General features: G+C 51.1%; 6 protein-coding genes across 6 annotated transcripts; 2 read left to right on the top strand and 4 right to left on the bottom strand.

Moving 5' to 3' along the window:
• Nucleotides 1–173: 173 nt before the first annotated feature.
• On the top strand, nt 174–1,753 carry VFPPC_05675 (secreted glucosidase; the record flags this gene model as incomplete). Its single annotated transcript, XM_018284830.2, has 5 exons — nt 174–488; nt 538–949; nt 997–1,128; nt 1,181–1,517; nt 1,579–1,753. 5 exons carry the CDS (start codon nt 174–176, stop codon nt 1,751–1,753), a joined length of 1,371 nt encoding a protein of 456 aa, XP_018141713.2.
• A 479-nt stretch (nt 1,754–2,232) lies between these two features.
• Nucleotides 2,233–5,025, bottom strand: VFPPC_13887 (gas2 domain-containing protein; the record flags this gene model as incomplete). The annotated part of the gene is made up of 1 exon (XM_018291659.1): nt 2,233–5,025. The coding sequence occupies one exon, from the start codon at nt 5,023–5,025 to the stop codon at nt 2,233–2,235; it is 2,793 nt and encodes a 930-aa protein (XP_018141712.1).
• A 2,939-nt stretch (nt 5,026–7,964) lies between these two features.
• VFPPC_05674 (DNA mismatch repair protein) lies at nt 7,965–9,437 on the top strand (the record flags this gene model as incomplete). Its single annotated transcript, XM_018284829.1, has 1 exon — nt 7,965–9,437. The coding sequence occupies one exon, from the start codon at nt 7,965–7,967 to the stop codon at nt 9,435–9,437; it is 1,473 nt and encodes a 490-aa protein (XP_018141711.1).
• A 1,390-nt stretch (nt 9,438–10,827) lies between these two features.
• VFPPC_05673 (C6 transcription factor (Ctf1B)) lies at nt 10,828–14,623 on the bottom strand (the record flags this gene model as incomplete). Its single annotated transcript, XM_018284828.1, has 6 exons — nt 10,828–12,495; nt 12,552–12,956; nt 13,012–13,055; nt 13,570–13,862; nt 14,254–14,282; nt 14,399–14,623. 6 exons carry the CDS (start codon nt 14,621–14,623, stop codon nt 10,828–10,830), a joined length of 2,664 nt encoding a protein of 887 aa, XP_018141710.1.
• Nucleotides 14,624–17,232: 2,609 nt separating this feature from the next.
• VFPPC_17967 (hypothetical protein) lies at nt 17,233–17,577 on the bottom strand (the record flags this gene model as incomplete). Its single annotated transcript, XM_022429635.1, has 1 exon — nt 17,233–17,577. The coding sequence occupies one exon, from the start codon at nt 17,575–17,577 to the stop codon at nt 17,233–17,235; it is 345 nt and encodes a 114-aa protein (XP_022285311.1).
• Nucleotides 17,578–18,666: 1,089 nt separating this feature from the next.
• Nucleotides 18,667–18,867, bottom strand: VFPPC_16208 (hypothetical protein; the record flags this gene model as incomplete). Its single annotated transcript, XM_018293961.1, has 1 exon — nt 18,667–18,867. The coding sequence occupies one exon, from the start codon at nt 18,865–18,867 to the stop codon at nt 18,667–18,669; it is 201 nt and encodes a 66-aa protein (XP_018141709.1).
• Between the last annotated feature and the right edge of the window lie 457 nt (nt 18,868–19,324).

Here is a 19,324-nt window from a genome sequence, read left to right as displayed (position 1 = left end):
TTCAAACTTTTCTTGGCTGCTGATAAGACATTGTCCAATTTTTAATTCGCGCGGTCTTACTAGCCCTTCTGGCGAGAGACTCACTCGTCGAAGCCATCCTCATACCGGGTATACAAGACCATTGTATATCCTTCACCTTCACAGAGTCTCAGCACACGGCCAACTCAGAAAACATGTCTCAAACACAAACACCTCAAAGTAGCTCACATCGGCAAGCCAACCCCAACCACGCCTCTGCAACATCCTCCGCCCTACACACCCCAACAAGCCCATCACTCATATCCCAAGATGATTCCCCAGACATCGCCCCCAAGCGAAGATTCAAAAGCTACCGCCTCCGCGGGGACTTCGAAAAACCATGGCTCTCCGACCCAGCAATGAAGAAAACAAAATGGAACAACTGGATCGTCCGGTCCTTCATCCTCCTTGGCTTCATCCTCGCCGGCGTAGCATGCTTCTTCATGGTCTGGCCATACAGAGAAGGATCGGTCCGTTCTTCCCTTTCCTACATCATACCAGCACTAACAAAATACGCAGTACTGCCTCATCTACGAAGACCACTTCACAACCCTCAACAAGGACATCTGGACTCATGAAGTCCAACTCGATGGCTTCGGCACCGGCTCCTTCGACTGGACCACCACGGACCCCAAAAACTCCTACGTCGACTCTCAGGGCTTACACATCGTTCCGACGCTCACCAACGAAACTACCTCCATAACATCGCACGACCTCTTCGCCAACTACACTCTCGACCTCACAAAAGACAAGTCCTGCACCAGCAAAACCAACACCTCATGCATAATCACGTCCGACCCCAAAAAAGGCACCATGATTCCTCCCATCCGATCTGCCCGTCTGTCCACAAAGGGCAAAAAGAGCATCCGCTACGGCAAGGTCGAAGTTGTAGCCAAGCTCCCCAAGGGCGACTGGATCTGGCCCGCAATCTGTAAGCTAAAGCCCTCATCCTGGTTGGCAAAATCTAATAAATACCAGGGATGATGCCCGAGGATTCCGTCTACGGAGAATGGCCTCGCAGCGGCGAAATCGACATAATGGAATCGAGAGGCAACTCGCGAGGATACCCCGAAGGCGGCCGCAATTTTTACTACGGCACCCTCCACTGGGGTATGTAACACCTTCAACCTTTTCAACCTCATAATCCTAACAATTTCATCAGGTCCCACGGCCGAAAAAGACAGCTACTGGCGAACTACGCACGCCAAAATGATCCGCCGCGGCGACTACTCCAAGTCCTACCACACATTCGGCATCCAATGGACCCCAAACTACATCTACTTCTACATCGACAGCCGCATCCACCAAATCATGTTCATAGGCTTCGACAAGGACAGACCGCTTTACGATCTCGGTGGGTTTGCCCGCATGGCCGAGAACCAGACCTTGCTGGCCAACCCGTGGGCCATGTCCAATTCCACGACTGGCAATGCGCCGTTTGACCAAAAGTTTTACTTGATTCTCAACGTGGCAGTTGGCTCCAAGAATGGGTGGTTTCTGTAAGTGCTTCTACTTCGCCGTCTGTGCTTGCTGCGCAGCTACTGACTGACACATCTCCAGGGATCACGTAGGAGACAAGCCGTGGATCGATAATGCTAAAAATGCACAATGGACCTTTTGGGATGCCGCTTCCAAGTGGCTGCCAACTTGGGGAGACGGCGCCGACCGTGGCATGAATGTCAAATCTGTCAAGATGTGGCAGGCTGGACAGTGTGGCCAGTCAAGTGAGTTGTAGTGGAAGATAATTACATACACGCGGAGAGACACGGCGTATTCACAGGGTTGCGGTTTTCCGGTACAAGATTTTTAGGGACATCTGGTTTAAAAACATACATTTCGAGAGCAATTCAGGTCATGGGTAGGGCATACGGCACTGGGAAGCATATTAGAGCCATAATCATCTTATTGTGAGGCAACAGACAGGGTCATAACGATAAATCAGCTATACACACATCATGCAATGCATCCATGGCTATGCTATGCCATGTTGACATCAAGCTTGTCAAGCAAAAACACAGGTTCCAAAAAAGAACATATTGAAACTCCCTTTCTACTCCCTCTGTAACTCTATGACGTGTACCCAATAGAGTAACCTGCGGCCTGCTACGTTGACCTTCGGTATGGTATAAATGCGTTTTTGTTCCAAGTCGCCTTCCATTGTCCAATATTTCATGTTTCCAATACAATCGGGGGTATAGCCGTATAATTCATCCTTCACCTCCTCCCTTGGGAGGAATTTTCGGCCGCCTTTCGAAACAGCCTCTTCGTGCCGCCAACTTTGCCCAATTCGCCGAATCTGTTCTTCTCTTCTGGTGGGGGAATTCTTCTTTCGCCACTAACTTGGCGAACCTTTTCTTTGACGCTCTCAACCCAAGCCTTGCTCTCCTCACTCATTTCCACCTTCTTGCCTGTTGGCCCAGCTAGACCCAGAAATGAGCTGTCATCTTCAACCCAGCTGAGACGAGATCCAGGTCTAGACCGAGTTGATTCTTCCGACGATGGCGCGTCTGCAGGTTGGCTACCCAGAGCAGGCGTCTTTGGTCGCAATCTCGGTATCTCGCTGTTAGCAGCACCTATGCTCCGTCTTGTTTTGCGAACATTGAGTGGTGTAGCCGGCGAGTTATGTGACAGAATGGCGGCAGCGGAAGCAGGGCGATTAGGTGGGCTAGATCCCGTCCCCATGGCCGACGGAGTTGAGCCGCGAGGAACATCTTGAACTTCAATCTTGGCAGCCTTCTCTTTCCCAGCGGAGCGACGTCCATGGTGACTAGCATACTCTTTCAAATACTCACTAAGATCAGCCCATCCGCCACCAACACGGACCATGACTCGCTCGCCGTTCTCACCAACACAGCGGATAAAGAGCTTGATGGGTGGCTCGCCGGTAGATCGCGACAAGTGATAGACCTTGATTTCTTGTTGTCCCCGGGTATGGCGTGGCCGGGAGTTTCTCGCTGGTGATAGGGTGAAAGACGGGGTCGCGGTGCGAGATGACAAGCCAGATGTGCTTCTCTTGAACATCTCTTTGGAAGTCTTCTTCTTGATGCGAGGCAATTGCAAATCAGGGGGGTTCAAATTGATAGTAGGTGTTTCTGCCGTCAACTTAATCTTGGCAGGGATCGATTCGATAATCTCGCTAATTTGTTGCCGTAGCAGTTTGTCCCCAGTGCTTTCTCTTCGATACGTAGGGCCACCAACTTCAGAGACCGACATAGAGTCATCAAAGTCTTCTGCAAACGAGCCTTCGACCAGCGTCTTGTCGAATACAGATCCGTCATCTTCGGGAACCGACGTAATGATGGGACTATCTAGCAGTCCACTGGGGGATGGTGGGGACGGAGGGGCCTTCGCGTCGTCCATTGGAAGCGGCGGAGAGCTGGGAGGGCTTTCGTCCGTGTATTGCGCCTCGCGAATACGGTCTCGGGGAACTGGAGGCGATGCTGACATTTCAGGGAGGTCGCTTGTTAGAAGATCAAACCGACTGGTGTCTCCATCTCCGTGTATCATGACGGAGCCGTCGGAGGTATTACTATAGCGTCTGACGCTGCTTCGTAGCGGAGGCAGGTCTGCTTCGTCTTCTTCCTCCTCTTCATCCACTGGAGACATGGTTCTGTTCAGACCAGACAAATCATGCTCCATCGGTGAGTCCTTAACATCGGCAAACACTGACAGATCGGCTTCGGTGGAAGAGTCGTCCGTTAATTCGGGATCAAAAGCTACTTGATCGGATGGAGTTCTCGGGCCGGCATCTTCAGTTTGCTGCGAGGCTTCGGTGCCGTGACTAGACGGATCGTCACTAGCCAATATTTGGGGTGCATCTTCGGCGTTTGTACTCGGTGAATTAGCCGGGATGCCTGGCGTCTTGTTGGGTTTCGAAGGCAGCGGCAGGGCGATGGCGATGCCAGAGTCATCAGTAGCCAATTCACTAGACGTGCTGTCTTCGATCTCCCTTGGAGTTTGTGTCAAAGGCGACGCCAAAGATGCCCTGGCTCTCGAAGACTTGGACCACTCTGTTTCGCGGATCTTTCTCTCGCAGGCAGCTACCCACTCACTGTAGCTGCGCTCAACGGCCTCCATACGATCTAGCCAGCTGTCTGGAAGTGTGTCGTCCATGCCTTCCAAGCTATCAAGCATGTAGTCCAATGTGCGGCCAGGAGTCGAGACCTTCTTGACCAGGACTTTCTGCATAACTTCAAAGTCGCTTCGTTTCAATCGCGGCTTCTGGACCACAGCTCCTTTGCCATCAACCTGAATTGACCTCCTAAGTGGCTTGGAAATCGCAGTCCAGCCAGCCTTGACGCCGACCTCGGCATCCTCAATTGCATAGAGTAAGGCCGGAACGCGCTGGAGGACAGCTAGCCTGACGCTCCAAATGCGCATTAGTCGGGTGAGTCTGGCCAGGTCGGGCAGAGTCTGCACAATAATCGCTGTGACAACTGCAGACAAGTCCTCCATCCTGGTGTAGCTGGATATAGAAGACATTCCCTTACCGGATATTGACAAGGGCGTGTTCGGCCTCGATAAGGGTAAGATGTGGTTGGTCAAGACTTGGCTCTTGATGTCTTCCACTGCCAGGTCGTCCATGTCTCTGTGTATCTCTTCGATTCTCCTCTCATACAGTGCAACTTCCCGGGCAGGAAGGCTACCGATATACTCGCTTCCATCCATCTTCGGTGCGTTAACCTGGAAGGATAATCTTCTCGAAGTGCCGTTGGGATTCTCAAACCCCGTGGAGCCTCCTTCGATGGGCCAATCCCAGTCCGAGAGCTCATCAACCCACTCCCATATTCTTTGTGAAGCAATGGCTGTTCGCATAGCAAAGTCCCGCTCGGCGGCAGAGGCACCGTCGAGGCAGCATCGTAGGGGTCCGTTGCCTGACGTCAGAGCCTCGACGACTGTGGCTGGGTTCAAATGCGAGAAGATGTCATCCCCAACGCGAAGCCGTGTCGGCGACTGCGGGACGAGGGAGAGCCTCTTAGGCTTCAGGAGGAACGGCGGGTCGGTCATTGTGTCTTGTCGAGATGGTTGGGGATACCAACGATGCTTCGAATACAGTTGCAATTCAACCACGACGCAGTGACAACATGATCAGTTCATGGCCCTGGAGAGATGGCAATGGTGATTATGCGGATAGAAATATCGATGCCCATAGTCGACTGCTGCGTGAAGAGAGTGAAGGGGGGATATGGAGAGGCCACAGGCCAACGGAGATGAAAAGGTGGTCGATTTGCTTGTGTGCGATGCTTGTTTTTTGTTTGCAGAAGGAAGCAGCAAAGCTGGGGACGACACAGAATGTGAGACACGTTACCAGAAGTACTATGACGAGCCAACGCAGCACATCAAAGACAAACTTGAAAGCAGAACAGAGTGCACCGCGAACCCCGACAGATGACAACCACCTGTTGCCCCCGAGGTTGACGGAAGTGAGGAGAGGAAGTTGGGTTGTCGAACAAGCTTCAACAAGATCTGAACAGACGCGAGAGGCGCGTGCGTGCAGGATGATCGGGCCGCTTTGCTGTCCCGTACTACTAGGCTGTGCCTCCTCCTGCGGGCGCTGCCTGTCGACGACTCAGCTGCGAGGCTACCTTTGGGTTTCGGCTGAGGCGGCGCCAATGGGCAGATGGCGAATCGAGACGCGTTCTGTGGGGGATAGATGACGAATGGGACGATGGTAGTGGCAGTGGTCGTGGGACGTGGGACGTGGGACGATGGGATGGGTGGTAGCCTTTGGGGTCGGCCTCGTCCGGTTGGAGGGGGGCGAGGGAGTCAGAGCGAGGCCCAAAACGGTAGAAAGAAAACAAATTTCTGGAAAGAGGACGGGAAAAAAGCAGCCGAGAGAGTGAGAGGCGTGCTGTGCTGTGCTGTAGTAAACGTTGTAAGCGAGTGACTGTGAAGGAGTGAATGCAATGCGAACTATCCGTCGCTGCGATGAAGTTGAACAAACAAAGGCAAAAAATCGAAAAGGAGATAGAGAGTGTGTGTTGGGTGAATGTAGGATTGGAAATGGCGAAAGGAAGGAGCCATTCAGGAGAAAAGCCAAAAAGTTGGGAAGCTGCCAACTGCATCTGTGCCTTCCTGCCTTCCCGCTCAGATTGCACTCACACTCACACACTACTCCGTACACAATAGATACAGTATCTTCTCGTTTGATTAATGTCTGGTCTGCTCGGGTGCCTCAGTCCTCTCTGTCAATTTTGCCTCAATCGCACCAGACTGCAACCAGACCCTTCAATGCAAGTGATTTGACACTATTGACGCCAATACGGAGGGTCCTGGGTCCTTGCTCCTCCTGCTGTCCGACCAACCGTCCTAGAGCTGCCTAGCGTTGTTGCTTTTTGCTGAAATGTCTTTGCAATCTCGAGTAACTTTGCTCAGGGGTTCAACGAGCCATCTCGGGTAACAGGGTTCACAGAAGTGCGGGTCGTGCCCAAAGGCAAATTGTTGTGAGTCGACCGAGTCCGGTACCAGGAAGATAACCCGTATGCACAGAAGATTGACGTGCAGCATGTAGAAAAGGATGTTTGGCAATAATCGTCAATGATGAGGTGAGGTGTCGTTGCGATTTAAAGCCCCTCCCAGCCTCTGGGAATTTAATCCGACCCTGATTTTCACGCTTTTGTCTACACGAGACACATTCTGGAGCCTGTTGAGACACGTCTCTTTGACAAGCCGCTTGTTATAGAGTGGGCTACCCGGTTGCCGCATTCCTGCGAGATTCCAGCCGAAACTTTTGGGTTGTTTGAGACAGCGAGTCTATCTACATTTGTAAGGTACTTACTGAATAGGTACTTTCGGATGGTAGCTGATTTATTACGTGCATAAAAGGCAGAGGGTTCTCAAACATGCTGTGGAGACAATTGTCACGAATTATGGTTTGCAGTCCATGGACCTCTCAAGCACCACTCAACCTACCCCGGATACAGGATGAAGCTTTGGGCGCGTGTTGGTCCATGGGAGGCAATGAGATGCATTGCGGTGAGGCTTACTCATAAATAGTCCTGCGTCACGACATACCTCGAAGTTTCAGCCTGGCGTCAAATACTCTCAGTCCTGTGCAACAGTGTGGCCACTACTACGAAACTGGACTCGACTCTCAGGGCGAAAAGTGCTGTCGTCATATTATTCTGTGCAAAGGCTCCGTCTGGTGCACGTCTTCCCAGATCTGAGAGTTTAGAAGCAAGATAGCTTGAAGCACAACAGATCTTCCTCTCTCGTGGGGTATGAGCCAAAATTGGACATCGTCCAGAAGCCACGAAACGGGCCATTGGTCACAGTCGTTGCATTTATTGCATCTACAGACTACTCTACTCTGTAGTCAGGAGTGTACGACGAATGGAGAGACCAGTAGTCCCATTAGAACAGTGCAACTCCCGTCTTTCTATCAACAGAATGGTGCTTCGACCGCAGCTCAATCGCATCGGACCGAGCACCACGTGCTATGTCTGGCAGGTCATCTCTGTCCAACTCCTTTTGTCCATCTAAACTCTCTGTTTTCACTTGCCAACCGCGACATGTCGGTGGGAGCCATAGCTGTGCAGAAGCTCGAGAATGTCAATGACGTGGTAATTTAACGCAACCCTTTACAGACATGCGACACTTGTCTTTAGAACGGGTTGCGCGAGATGGTCTGCAGGTATGCGCTCAACTATCCTGGGAGTGATGAAGATAACCACAACCAAGCCCTTTGCATCGTTGTGCAGATGATCGCCAGTCACCGAACCACTTTACCAATTTTTCAGGGTCGACAGCGGAAAGGCTCTACAAAGAATATTATATGCAACAATCCACCGAAATAAACGTAAGAATGGTCACGTGTTCTTAATGGAAAAAGACAATTAGCTTCAATGTTGATTTCTGTGGCTCTCTTTTCTCTAGAAGTACATATACCAAGTGTAACTTCATCCACTCACAACATTGAACGGTCCGCCATCTACCAACAACACGCCATGGCCATGGCCACATCGGCTCGTACTCGTACTCCAGAACTTAGAAAATCGTTGCAAATGGGCCACCTCCTCGCCCTACCTCCAGAACTTGTGCAAGGGATTCTAAGCTCGCTTCCTACCAGTGACATCCTTGCGGCAAGTTTGGTGAATAAGCGAATACATCAAGCCGCCCTCACTTGTCTCTATGCAGACATCACAATTACTTGGACACTAGATGGTCCACCGCCCATGCCTATAATGCTGGTACTGCGGAGTATTCTCGACCGCCCTGACCTGGGCCGTCTCGTCCGGCATCTTCGCCTAGATGGCAAAGGATTTGACAGAAGCACCGACATCAACCGGACAGACCCAATGCCTCCTCCTTTACACACATCTGTTGTCCCAATGAGAAAAGCATCCAGTGTTATCCAGTCGACTAAAATGTTAGCTGCAGACCATTGGATCCAAGGCATATCGTCTGGTGTCGTGGATGCCGTGGTGGCGCTCCTAATGGCCATGATGCCAAACTTGGTATCCCTATATCTCGGTCCCAATTTCACTATTAGAAATGGACATACCGGAGCAATGCTCCGATCCTCTATTTGCCAACCACATCAAGATCAAGTCGGGGCCCCTGCCTTCACGAGCCTTCAGAGTGTCACCGTTACCTCTCGGACCGACGAATTGTCCCACCGTTCAGAGGACAACTCACTTGATGTGCTACCGTTTTTATACCTCCCAAATCTGGAGTATTTATCCGTTTCGATAGATAATTCCATCGACTTCGTCTGGCCAGGAGGGTATGCACCAAGGCCAACAAGGATAAAATGTCTCGAGCTCTATAGAGTGCGAGAAAGTCGACTGAAACTAATTCTGGCTACTCTGAATGACTTAGAGAAGCTTTCCTGGCGATGGTTTTACTACGAATACCTAGACAAGCATGTCAGCAAACCCATTATCGAGCTTGATGTAATTTTGCAAGCACTCCAACCGATCCAGCACTCTCTACTAGAACTGGATATTGGTGCCTTGTTTGTAGATTGTGAAGACACAATAGACTTTTCGCCGTCCCTGTTCACGATTCAATCATCACTCGACGACCTATCACAGTTTCACAAGCTACAAAATCTCAGCCTGCCGTGGGTTTTTGTCAAGGGCTTGTCAGAATCGTCGGGCATGAATTTCCCGACCTTTCCGGCCAGTCTTGAGCAGCTCACATTAACGAATGGACTATTCAGTCAGGAAATAGTTGAATGGGAGGATGGAGATATCTTCCTGGCGGTTGAGTCTTGGTTGACTGTCAAAGGCAGCCTCATGACCAGTCTCAGAACAATCAACCCCCCAGTTCCTAAGGACTGGTATGCGCGGGACAGCACAAACGAGGACAACATTCAAGCAGCCGCGAAATGGGCTACAGCGCTAAGCACCAAGACCGGCCACAATGTAACGTGGAGAAAGTCTCCTGACGAGATTGATGATCGGGGAATTTACTAGCCTTGGCTTGTCCCCTCAAGAGCCCAGATGCCAAAATATCCTGCCACACCCAGGTACTGATGCATGATTGGGTAATATCAAGCCCCCAATGCAGTACGCCAGCCAAAATTCATCTCTCTCATCAATGGGAGGTCGAGATCGGTTAGAGACAGGAGACATGCGACTCGAAAAAAGGGAGCATGTCAATGACGCTGTGAGTGTTGAACGCCTGGGGTCACCGTTCTCTATTCAGCTAATATCTGCCTTGAGTCCTTCTTCTCAACCGATTTACTTTCTTTCCTTGCTAATGGGGGCGTATTTGATAGCCTAAACGTAATATTGCCGAGGGGATGGTTTGCAAACTTGACATATCCATTTCGCCTTCGTACTTATTTACTGGGTACACCAAGTGGTATATCTACCGGCCAGTAAAGTAGTAGACTGTTCCTTTATTGCTGCTGTATAAAGACTCGATTGGGACCTACTTCTCGCTGTAAGCAGGCCATTTGTAGCGGTGACCGCACGCAGTGGCCATGTTGCAAGCCACATATTTTAACTGCATCTTCTTTATCCATACGCACACAAGCCGTGTGCTCAAGCCTCTGTGGCCGGCCCATTATAACTGCATATGCACTCACCCCGAAATCTAGGTGACGAGCTTCAGCGCCATATGCAGATATAAGTGTACCAAGGGCATACTCAGTCCGTGGATTGGACTATGTATAAACTTACTAAACTTACACCCTATGAGCCCTTTTAGATAAAGAGTATAGCCCCCTCCGGAGGGACACTTTACAAAACCCAATGGAAATATGATAAAACGAGAAACCCGTAGTGAAGCAGAAAATGAAGGTTATACGCAGAAAATATATGACGAGAGCTTGTAAGCTTCAATGAGACAATACCCAAGTATAGACTGCATATGACTTATACTCCCTTCTAGGAGCTTACCACCGGCGTAATAAGTAAAGTGAGCAATCCTAGTAAGGAAAATCTCGAATCAGATTGGAACTCCTACTCTTCGCCCACGCGCAGGATTAGTCAAGAATCCTCATGTGAAGCAACCGGTGGGTAAGTTACAAGTCCTTCCATCACCATGAAACCACAACTGCCAAGCCATTATCCCACAAACAGATTCTCCATTCAAGCATACAACTCATAGATATCCTCTGACATTCACACTACAAGACAAGTTTACAAACCATCTTACTATATACATTCAGATGCCCATCACACGCAAATACACCTGTTTGTCTCAAGCCCAGTCCACTCAACACGACACACTCACATAGACAGCCAATATGACATCCAATTCATTACTTTTCATTACCATACTCAGACTACCAGCCCATAACCCATAGTCCAACAACGCCAATCCTATATATCCCAACGCCAGACCAAAACCAAAAACCTAAACACTAATTTCCAACTGAGCAGCCGCCTCCCCTCCCATACTCGTATCGCCATCGCCATCCAGCGCCGCAAGATCAAGCGTCTCCTCCATCAACCTCGCCGCAGCACTGGCATTCACATCCGCAAACACACCCTGCAAATCGTCACCACCCGCAACACCACCAGCACCAGTATTCATATTCCCATTGCCGCTCGCATCCGGAAACTGCAACCACTGATCGACGTCAAACTCAGTTCCCGCAACAGCATTCCAATCAAACTCATCATGGCCCTGCATAAAGTCCAAATCAAGGGTATCCAAATCCACGAGCTGCGCCTCAGACTGCCCACTCGCACTGGGCGTCAGATCCGCGGAATCAAAGTCCGTCTGGGGCGGCGAATTGGTCGACAACTCAAGAGCAGCAGCGTTGACAGTATTGGGCGGCAGCATAGGCATTTTGATCGTCTTGGGCTTCTCTTGGAACAGGGACTCCGAGGCCGTCATGTACGGCAGGTTCTCCGGCGGAGGAGTCTGAGCGCCAAACTCAGCAGGCAGGTCCATCTTCATGGCGGAGAGGGTCTGCGCGCCCACGTTGTTGGAGTTGATGTCGATGGCGGCCTTGCGCAGCGCCGCGTCCAGGAAGCCGGTTGCGTAGTCGGCGGCGGCGTAAATCTCACGCAGCTTCTCCATGACACGCATGCACTGGCGGAAGCCGCGGGTTGCGCGGTCCCGGGCCTGGCTGGACGGGGACTTCATCTCGAGGAGGTGGATGATCATGGCGGGGAGGATGACGGTGACGCCCGTCGTGGGGAGGTACTTCTCGAGGCGGAGGTGGTGTAGTTCGGTGGCCATGCGGGTGATTTGGGAGGCGGCGTCGCGGACGCGCAGGCGTGACATGTCCTGGACCTGGCGGGATGTGGTGGGCGCTTGGGTTGGCGATGAGGGGAGGAATTGAGGACGGTGGAGGGCCGAGATGGTTGTGTGGTAGACCATGTGGAGGAGGGTTCTTTGGACGGCAATGGTGGATTTGCCGTCTTTCACGTCGAGAGGGTTGAGGGGACGGTATTGACATACGTCCGGAAGAGAGGCTGCCCAGGCACTGAGCTCGAGGTCCACGGCGTTGACGCTGTCCACATTGTCCATGTGCTTGTTGGGGAAGAGCATCATGGTGCTGTTGGTGGTGTTTTCGGGCTTCATCTTGTCACGGATGAGGACCGAGTACTGCGTCTTAAGCATGTGACTGATGCAAAGGCACAGTTTCGCCTTGGCGATGCACATCACCGCCAGTTCGTGCTGCATGTTGACATCTCGCAGGAGTGTGCACTCAGGCGGCACAACGCTGATGTTCTCGGAGAGAGGCTGGATTTCAAAGTCGCTCTCCACCAACATGGGGACGTCAAAGTCCTCGTCCTTGATGCGGGTTGGACGACGCATGCCCAGGGCGATGAGGCGGTCTCGCATGAAGCAGGACCACCATATCCGTTTCCAGAGCCGCTGCTTCGACGTGGACATGGACGTTGACCCGGGGTTGCGATGCAGTCCGATGGTGTGGGCGAGGGAGATGGCCACGCCCATCCAGTGCCAGGTGTCTTTTTGGTCGTCGGGGGTTTCGTACCAGTATGTCATTTGCATGAGGGCCTGGACGAGGATGAGACGGTCTTGTTCGTAGTCGAAGTCGTAGAGCAGCTGGTGCGGTTAGCATCACCATCCATCATGCCATCATGAATCTGTGCTTGACATACCCTCGTCTTCTGGAAGAATGCCTTCCTAGCAGCCTTTCTCGATTGAAAGCCCGCCTCCCTCAAATGCTTCATGTCCACAAACGCCGTCGCAGAAAACATGATGCTCTGATACAGCAACAAGCTCGTCTGTCCATTGACGCCATCCCTCCGATCGACGATGCTCAAAAAGTTGTGCAAGTCAATCAGCGGCATGTATGGATACACATACTCAATGTAGCATTGCAGCAGGGCATTCTGGAGCGTGATATTGGGTAGCGTCAAGGCGCCCTTGAGAGCGAGATACTGCACATCGTCGGGGGCAATCTTGGAGGGCAGCGGCCTCACAAAGGCAGGGAGCTGAGATCCGGCATCGGGGAGTTCGAGAGAGTTTAGGAACTGGGCAGTACGACCGTTTCCATAAGACGACTGCGAAATTGTCAGACAAAAATCTGGTTGGTCGTCATGGGAATGGGATACGTACCTGGCTGAGGGCGATGCTGTCACTGCGATAACCGGATCGTTGATCTGTAGGTTTGCGGTCAGCTTACTTGCTTGTGATTGCGGTCCATGTCCACACGGCCGGTCACCATGTCACAATTTTTTTTCTTCATTTTTTCTTCTTGGTCTTTCTTCTGTCTTGTGTGACCCCTTTTTTCGCATCTAGCATATGCAATTCACATGTGAAAAGCACCACCATGCAAGCACACTCGTGATGATGATCATGTGGGGTGTCCCCAAACAAGCGCTTGACACAAAAATTGTCCCCAAGAATGTGGGGCACAGAATTTGGAGAAGCCCTCATTTCAATGCGGGGAGTCGGTGCTCAAGAGCATCCATGACTCCGTGCATTGGCAAAATCGCCATCATGATGCGACATGCACTGCCAAGCGAAGCGAGGTGAGGTGGTGGAGGAGGTGTGAAGCGCTTCCAACCCACACCGACGGTGTACCTCACAGAAAGGGAAAAGCTCTCCGTGGCCGGCAGACTGGACGGACTTGACAAAACAAAGGACATGGAGGTTTGGGCAATTTCAACTTACAAAGCATGTGCGGCACATGGTTGTCCAGGCTGTTCTTGGGCAACAACGGCGCGGCTCCATCGGGACTGTTTGATGAGAAAGCAGATACGCTGCTTGTCCTGCGGGCAATGTCAGGGTTTGTGATGGACAACGGCGGCGTGGCCAAGTTGACGTTGACGTTGACATTGTTGCTGGTGTTCGACGTCGATGCAGCTGTGGGTGCAGCAGCATTCATGTTGGTGGCTTTGGCGCGCAGTTGTGCCTCGGCTGAACCGTTGGGTTGCCCCACGGCGCTGGGCGTGACGAGATTCTTTCTGGAACAGCAAAATTGGGTCAGTCAGTGCTGCAGAACAGGGCGCAGTCTATTTTGAAATTGGACATGGGGCATCTCCAAGGCGGTCGTAATTTGCACTTGCATCTGAGCCCGGAGCATCGTCATCATCGTGGGTTCATGGAGCCGCTCAGATGCTCATCTCGTCGTTCACCTCCAGCTTCATTGCTGACATGGAACATTGAACACACTAACGACAGCCCACGCGCCTAGACAGCCACTACAATGGCTGGCGCTCAGTGGCAAGTCACCCCCGGAAAAAGCGGAAAGAGCGGGTATGGGCCTGCAAACGCCGCTGAACGGGGCACTGGGGCGCTGGGCCTCCGGGGTCGCCGGGGTCAAGGGTCGGTGATGCGGGACAATTGGCAACTTACTTTCGCCGACGGCTCTCCTGGACAATACACTGGAAATTTGGTCAGCAAAATGCAAAATAAACAGAAAACAAACCCAGAAAACAAAGTCAAAAGGCGCAAAAAGACATCCAATAACAATGCATGCAATGAATGTGTAATGCCTTACCTCAACATTATCCCAACGGCAGTTGCCACACGGCGCTCCCTCAACCACATCGCAACGCACTTTTCGCGCCCGACATGAGACACACGCCCGCGCTGCTCTTCGCTTCGTAACTTTCTGGGGGCCATTGGTGTCGTCGGTGCTGCTTCTCTTCTTCCCGTTCGATTTCTCGCCAGAGTCTGAATGTGATGAAGCTGGTGAAGCTTCTCTTAATGATTCGGGTGCCATTGTGAATTGGCTGTGAATGTGTTGTGATGTCGTCAAAAATTCCAGCTTGTAAATGTGAACGTTGCCCAATTGTTGTGCAGTTCCAAATCCTTTGGCTTCCAATGGTTATGTGGCTGACGTTGGAATGTAAAAGGATGCTTCAATATTGCCAAAGCTTTTTTTCCTGTCGCAGCTGAAATTTCGTTCCAAGCAGATTTTGTCGTTCAAGGCGCAAATTTTCCTCTCAAAGGGGTATATTCGTCGTCGTAATTTCTCATTGAAATATTTCCAATTAAATACGTTCCATCAAATAATGTCGTTGTGTGTGAAAAAGTGACGCAATCCAACTTCCGTTTGTCCGTTGTGCCAAGTACCCAGTGTGAAATAACTGGGCTGTGCAAAGCAGCTTCAACCAAGAAGCTACAAGATGAAGAAACAAGAAAAACTAAAGAGGGGAGATGGTCCAAAGGAAAAGAGATCCGAATTTTACAAAAGGATCAAGAAATCTGCGTCTCTTCAGAAATCCGGGGGTGGGTTTCGTGACTCCGGGGGGCGTGGAGGACTATTATATTTTACAATTGTCAACAAGCAAGCTAGCAAGCAAGCAAGCAAAGCCAAGCTCCGGCTGACGGTCACGCATAAGCTGTCTGGTTTGGCTCCGTAAGGTCATGTCATGCTGGTCGGCTGCCATGCAAGAAACCAACTAGTTCGTGGGCCGTGGGTTTGCGCCTCGTCTCCAGTACCGGAGGCCCGTTCAATCTTCACCAAGTTTGACCTTGATTTGGATTGACTTGGATTGACATGGGCGCCACTCCGGAGGGATGGGATGGGGAATGTGTGGGGACCAAGGGAAGACAACCCAAGAAAAATATGCAGTAGACTGGAATAAAAATACGGAGTGCAGGAAAGACATGGCACTTTCCGTCAAGTGCCAGCACTGGAGTCCATGGATTCACCTTGCTCGGTATTGGCTGCCTTTTCTGTGCCTGGCTGTGGTTCCAGTCTGCTTCTTGCCAGTCGTGGGACCTATGGATTGAATGGAGTCGCGCTTTCCCTGTCCGCGGCTCCGTCACGATGAATTGCGGAACTTGCCAAAGTTTGCAATGGATGATGACTCGAGCTTGTCTCTTTCATCTGGGAATCTCGACGTGATCTACCTTCAGCATTACCACTAGCAATACCATCAAACGCTTCTCATTTCATTGTCAAACCAGCCGTCTTCTCGAGTCTTCCAGCACACATCACGACACACATTTAGTCTCCACCGGCGCAAGTCGAAACCTCCGGTGGAAGTGGCGCCCACATCTCGCCCATGCATCCCAGTTCATCCTTGTTCAGCCCAGCCAGTCAATAGTTGCAGTATTGATCATCCTCATCGGTTCTCGTCTCTCCATTCATCCCAAGGTGAGCTACTCCGTACAGCGTCTCATCACACTAAAAGCGCAAGGTTTCCGCACCTTCACCGTCAGCATGTACTGTTCCATCGACTAATACAACCCGTCTGGTCTCTAGGCATGTCTGCATCTCATAGTCATATTAATGGATGACACGTCCAACAAACGTCTGGTGGTCGGTGTGAAATCCTTCTGCCAGCCGTTCTCCTAGATCCGTCTTGCCGTCCTCACCTCTGTTTGAAAATACGCCTTACCCCATGTTTTATCCTTTCATCCTAGGGCTTCTCCGCGATTTGAAATACCGTCATAGACGACGTGTGAACTCAATCGTCCAGTCCAGCTCAGTCCAGTTCGCCAAATATCAGACCTGCAGATGCAGCGTGACCCATGCCTGTCATCCCGTCATTTCGTCAATCGCACATGTATTGCGTCGGTGTCACCTTCTGATCCCGTCCCCTTTTTCAGTTTCCAGAAATCCAGTCTGAACGACAGTGATACAGGAGTAATACTGCACTGCACCGCACATGCGTTTCCTGACTTGCATGTGCCAAAGCGAGCTGCAAATCACCCTTTTCCAATCCACCCCTGCAACGGGTCTGTCACGGGAAGGGAAAGGATTTTGCGTCCTTTTCCGCCATTTGATGGATTTTTTTTTTTAACACACCAGACTCTCTATTCAGGGCAGAGGGGCGTGCGGAAGCTAAATTTCGTCAAATGGGACTCAGGGCGTGGTGGAGCTGGCATGATGCAGCACACCTTGCGAAGACATGTGCCACTGTTGATGAATTGTTGTCAATCTGTCCATCGGAATGTACAGCAATGATGAAAGTCACAGGGTTTCGATTCACCATTCATGACAACTCAGAAGTTATGACAATCCTGCCATGACAGACATGGTACCAATGGCACCGCCAAGCAGACAGTACTATTCGCAAAGTCTAACTCATCAAGCATCAAGTGGGCAAGGCGCCACCCCGATCCCGGCCACCAACTCAAACATTTTCTCCAGAATACCATGCTTGCGTCCTGAAGTAGGTGTCATCCCCGTGTTCACAGTTGATCAAGATGTACGCGTGTTGGGTGTTTCCAAGCCAATCGCCATGTCTACTGCTCAAAGACATCGAGTCAGAAGAAACACGGGCAACTCATCAGCATGCGAACTCCTGAAGACTTGATATCCTCCGTAGATCGCCGCAACAGGGATCAATTCAGCTTCCACACTTCCCCTACACTCAGTCAACTACATTGGCCGTTGTTCTCACCGTGCCTTTTTCGTCCATCTCGATGGAAATCCAAAACAGGACAAATGTCCAAACTCTTATTGGCAAACACACAAGATGCCTCACTCCATAAACCCTGCCCCTCAATTCTCCCCGCAACTTGAAGCATTGCCATTTCCTCCGTTTTAGCCAAAGTCCTTCCGATCCGATGGTCGGCAGTCCGTCCCCGGTGACAAGACTCACCTCCAAGATCGTCAAATCGCCATCCCACTTGCCAGTTTGCCAATGTCCTAACTCCCACTGTACTCAGAGTGCCACCGAGACTATCCAACGTCATCACTTGGCAGAGGTACACTACCATCTAAGCACACCATAAACATCACAATTAATGATTTACCATCCACCATCGAGCAAATCTCAGTCCGATCACCCATGTCATCGGTAACTTTCGGACCAGTGGAGCAGCCATCTCATTTTATTTCCAGATTAGCAGCACCCCAAACCTCGTGGTGAGTTGTCAGAGAGTCTGGTGTGTGTGGCTGGCCCCGTAAGCCCGTCTCACCTGCAATGCACCCTACAGCCCAGCCGCAAGGGTTCATGCGGCACGTCATGGAACGGTGCGGTTCCGATGCGGTTCCTATTCACCTTGGACCTTGAACCATCGGGGGCCCGGAAGGTCCGTCGGAGTGTGAGCAACGTCCGTTATGAGCAATATGTTGAGAAACGGCACTTCGGGGAGCTTTATTGATGCCTACGTTGAAGGTGGCTTTCCGACTCTTGGCCAGGGAAAAGTCCATGGACTTGCGTGTGGCATTTATTCAGGTTTGTTTGATGTTTTGCAAACGTAGTTTAGCTCTGGTTGACCGCTGATTCTGTATCAGGTTGTAAAGGCATATTCATAGGTTCCGCAAACACTCCACCTCGGAACCGATGCTTTATACGCAGAAGTGAATGGTTTCAAGCTTCAAGTTCACCAAAACACTGGCATTCAGTAGACAGAGTGCAACTTGCAATAATTACTGCACACTCAAGAAACAACACTCAACCGTAGTAAACAACAACCCCATAGCAAAGTAAATCCAACTCAACCACGACCATAGTAAACTCCCAAATCCCAACCACAACGAAATACCATGCATTCCAATCCAAACTCCGTACATGCATCCACGGACTTTCCCCAGACATCCCCACACCCCTCCACAACTCCAGGGTAACCCCCTCACCTCCGCTCGGTCCCCGAATCTCACAATCGGCCTTCCGACCCTCGGAGGGAGATACCGGCCCACCGAGCCTATCGCCGAACCCAAACAGCTCACCTCACCAAGCAATCATACCTCAATGCCCAAGATTTCCTTTCCATGAAACTCCCCTATCCCATCTTTCATCACTCCAATCAGCCCTGACCTGGTCTGTCGACTGAGCAAAATGGTTTGATTTTCACACGGAAGCTTCAGCTCCACTGGAGCAGTCCTGAACAACAGGAATTGACTTCACCTGCAAAAGATGAAGCTACGCATAGCCTCACCTGGATCTGGGACCTGGGACCTGGGACCTGAGTACGGAGCGGAGCCGTGCCGGTTGATAGATGGGTGACCGTCCGATGAGATCTCACCTCCCCGCATTCTTTAAGGTTCATCGGATCACCGAGCATCCACTCCGGACTTCATTTCGAGATGGACCAGTCACCGGTGAGGAATTTCCAATTTCAACAGCTTCACCTTTTGGAACTTGACCTCATCTCACCTTGATACGGTGTCTTCTCACCCCCACTTGTCAACATCGAGACTTGCACATCGTTGGCACTACACCACATCACTTTCGTCCACGGACAGGTTCCTGACAATGTTATGTTCAATTATGTCGCGGTCCTTTGGACACAACGCTGTTTGAAACTATGGCTAACGAATGTCCAGCATACGCATACATGAAAACATATGCTGCCAGATATATACCGTTGGGTGGTGGTTGCCGCGTCGTCTAGACTCGAGCATTATTCCCAAAATCAATCAACGCCATCCTGGATACTCTTCATGTATCCGTTCTTGAAACCATGCTTCCCTACAATGTGGTTCACTGGCGGGGGTATTAAGTTACCCTGCACCACCAGG

The sequence above is a fragment of the Pochonia chlamydosporia genome, chromosome 5 (assembly GCF_001653235.2).
Source record: "Pochonia chlamydosporia 170 chromosome 5, whole genome shotgun sequence".
NCBI classification, from domain to species: domain Eukaryota; kingdom Fungi; phylum Ascomycota; class Sordariomycetes; order Hypocreales; family Clavicipitaceae; genus Pochonia; species Pochonia chlamydosporia.
This window is presented reverse-complemented; position numbering and strand designations above follow the sequence as displayed.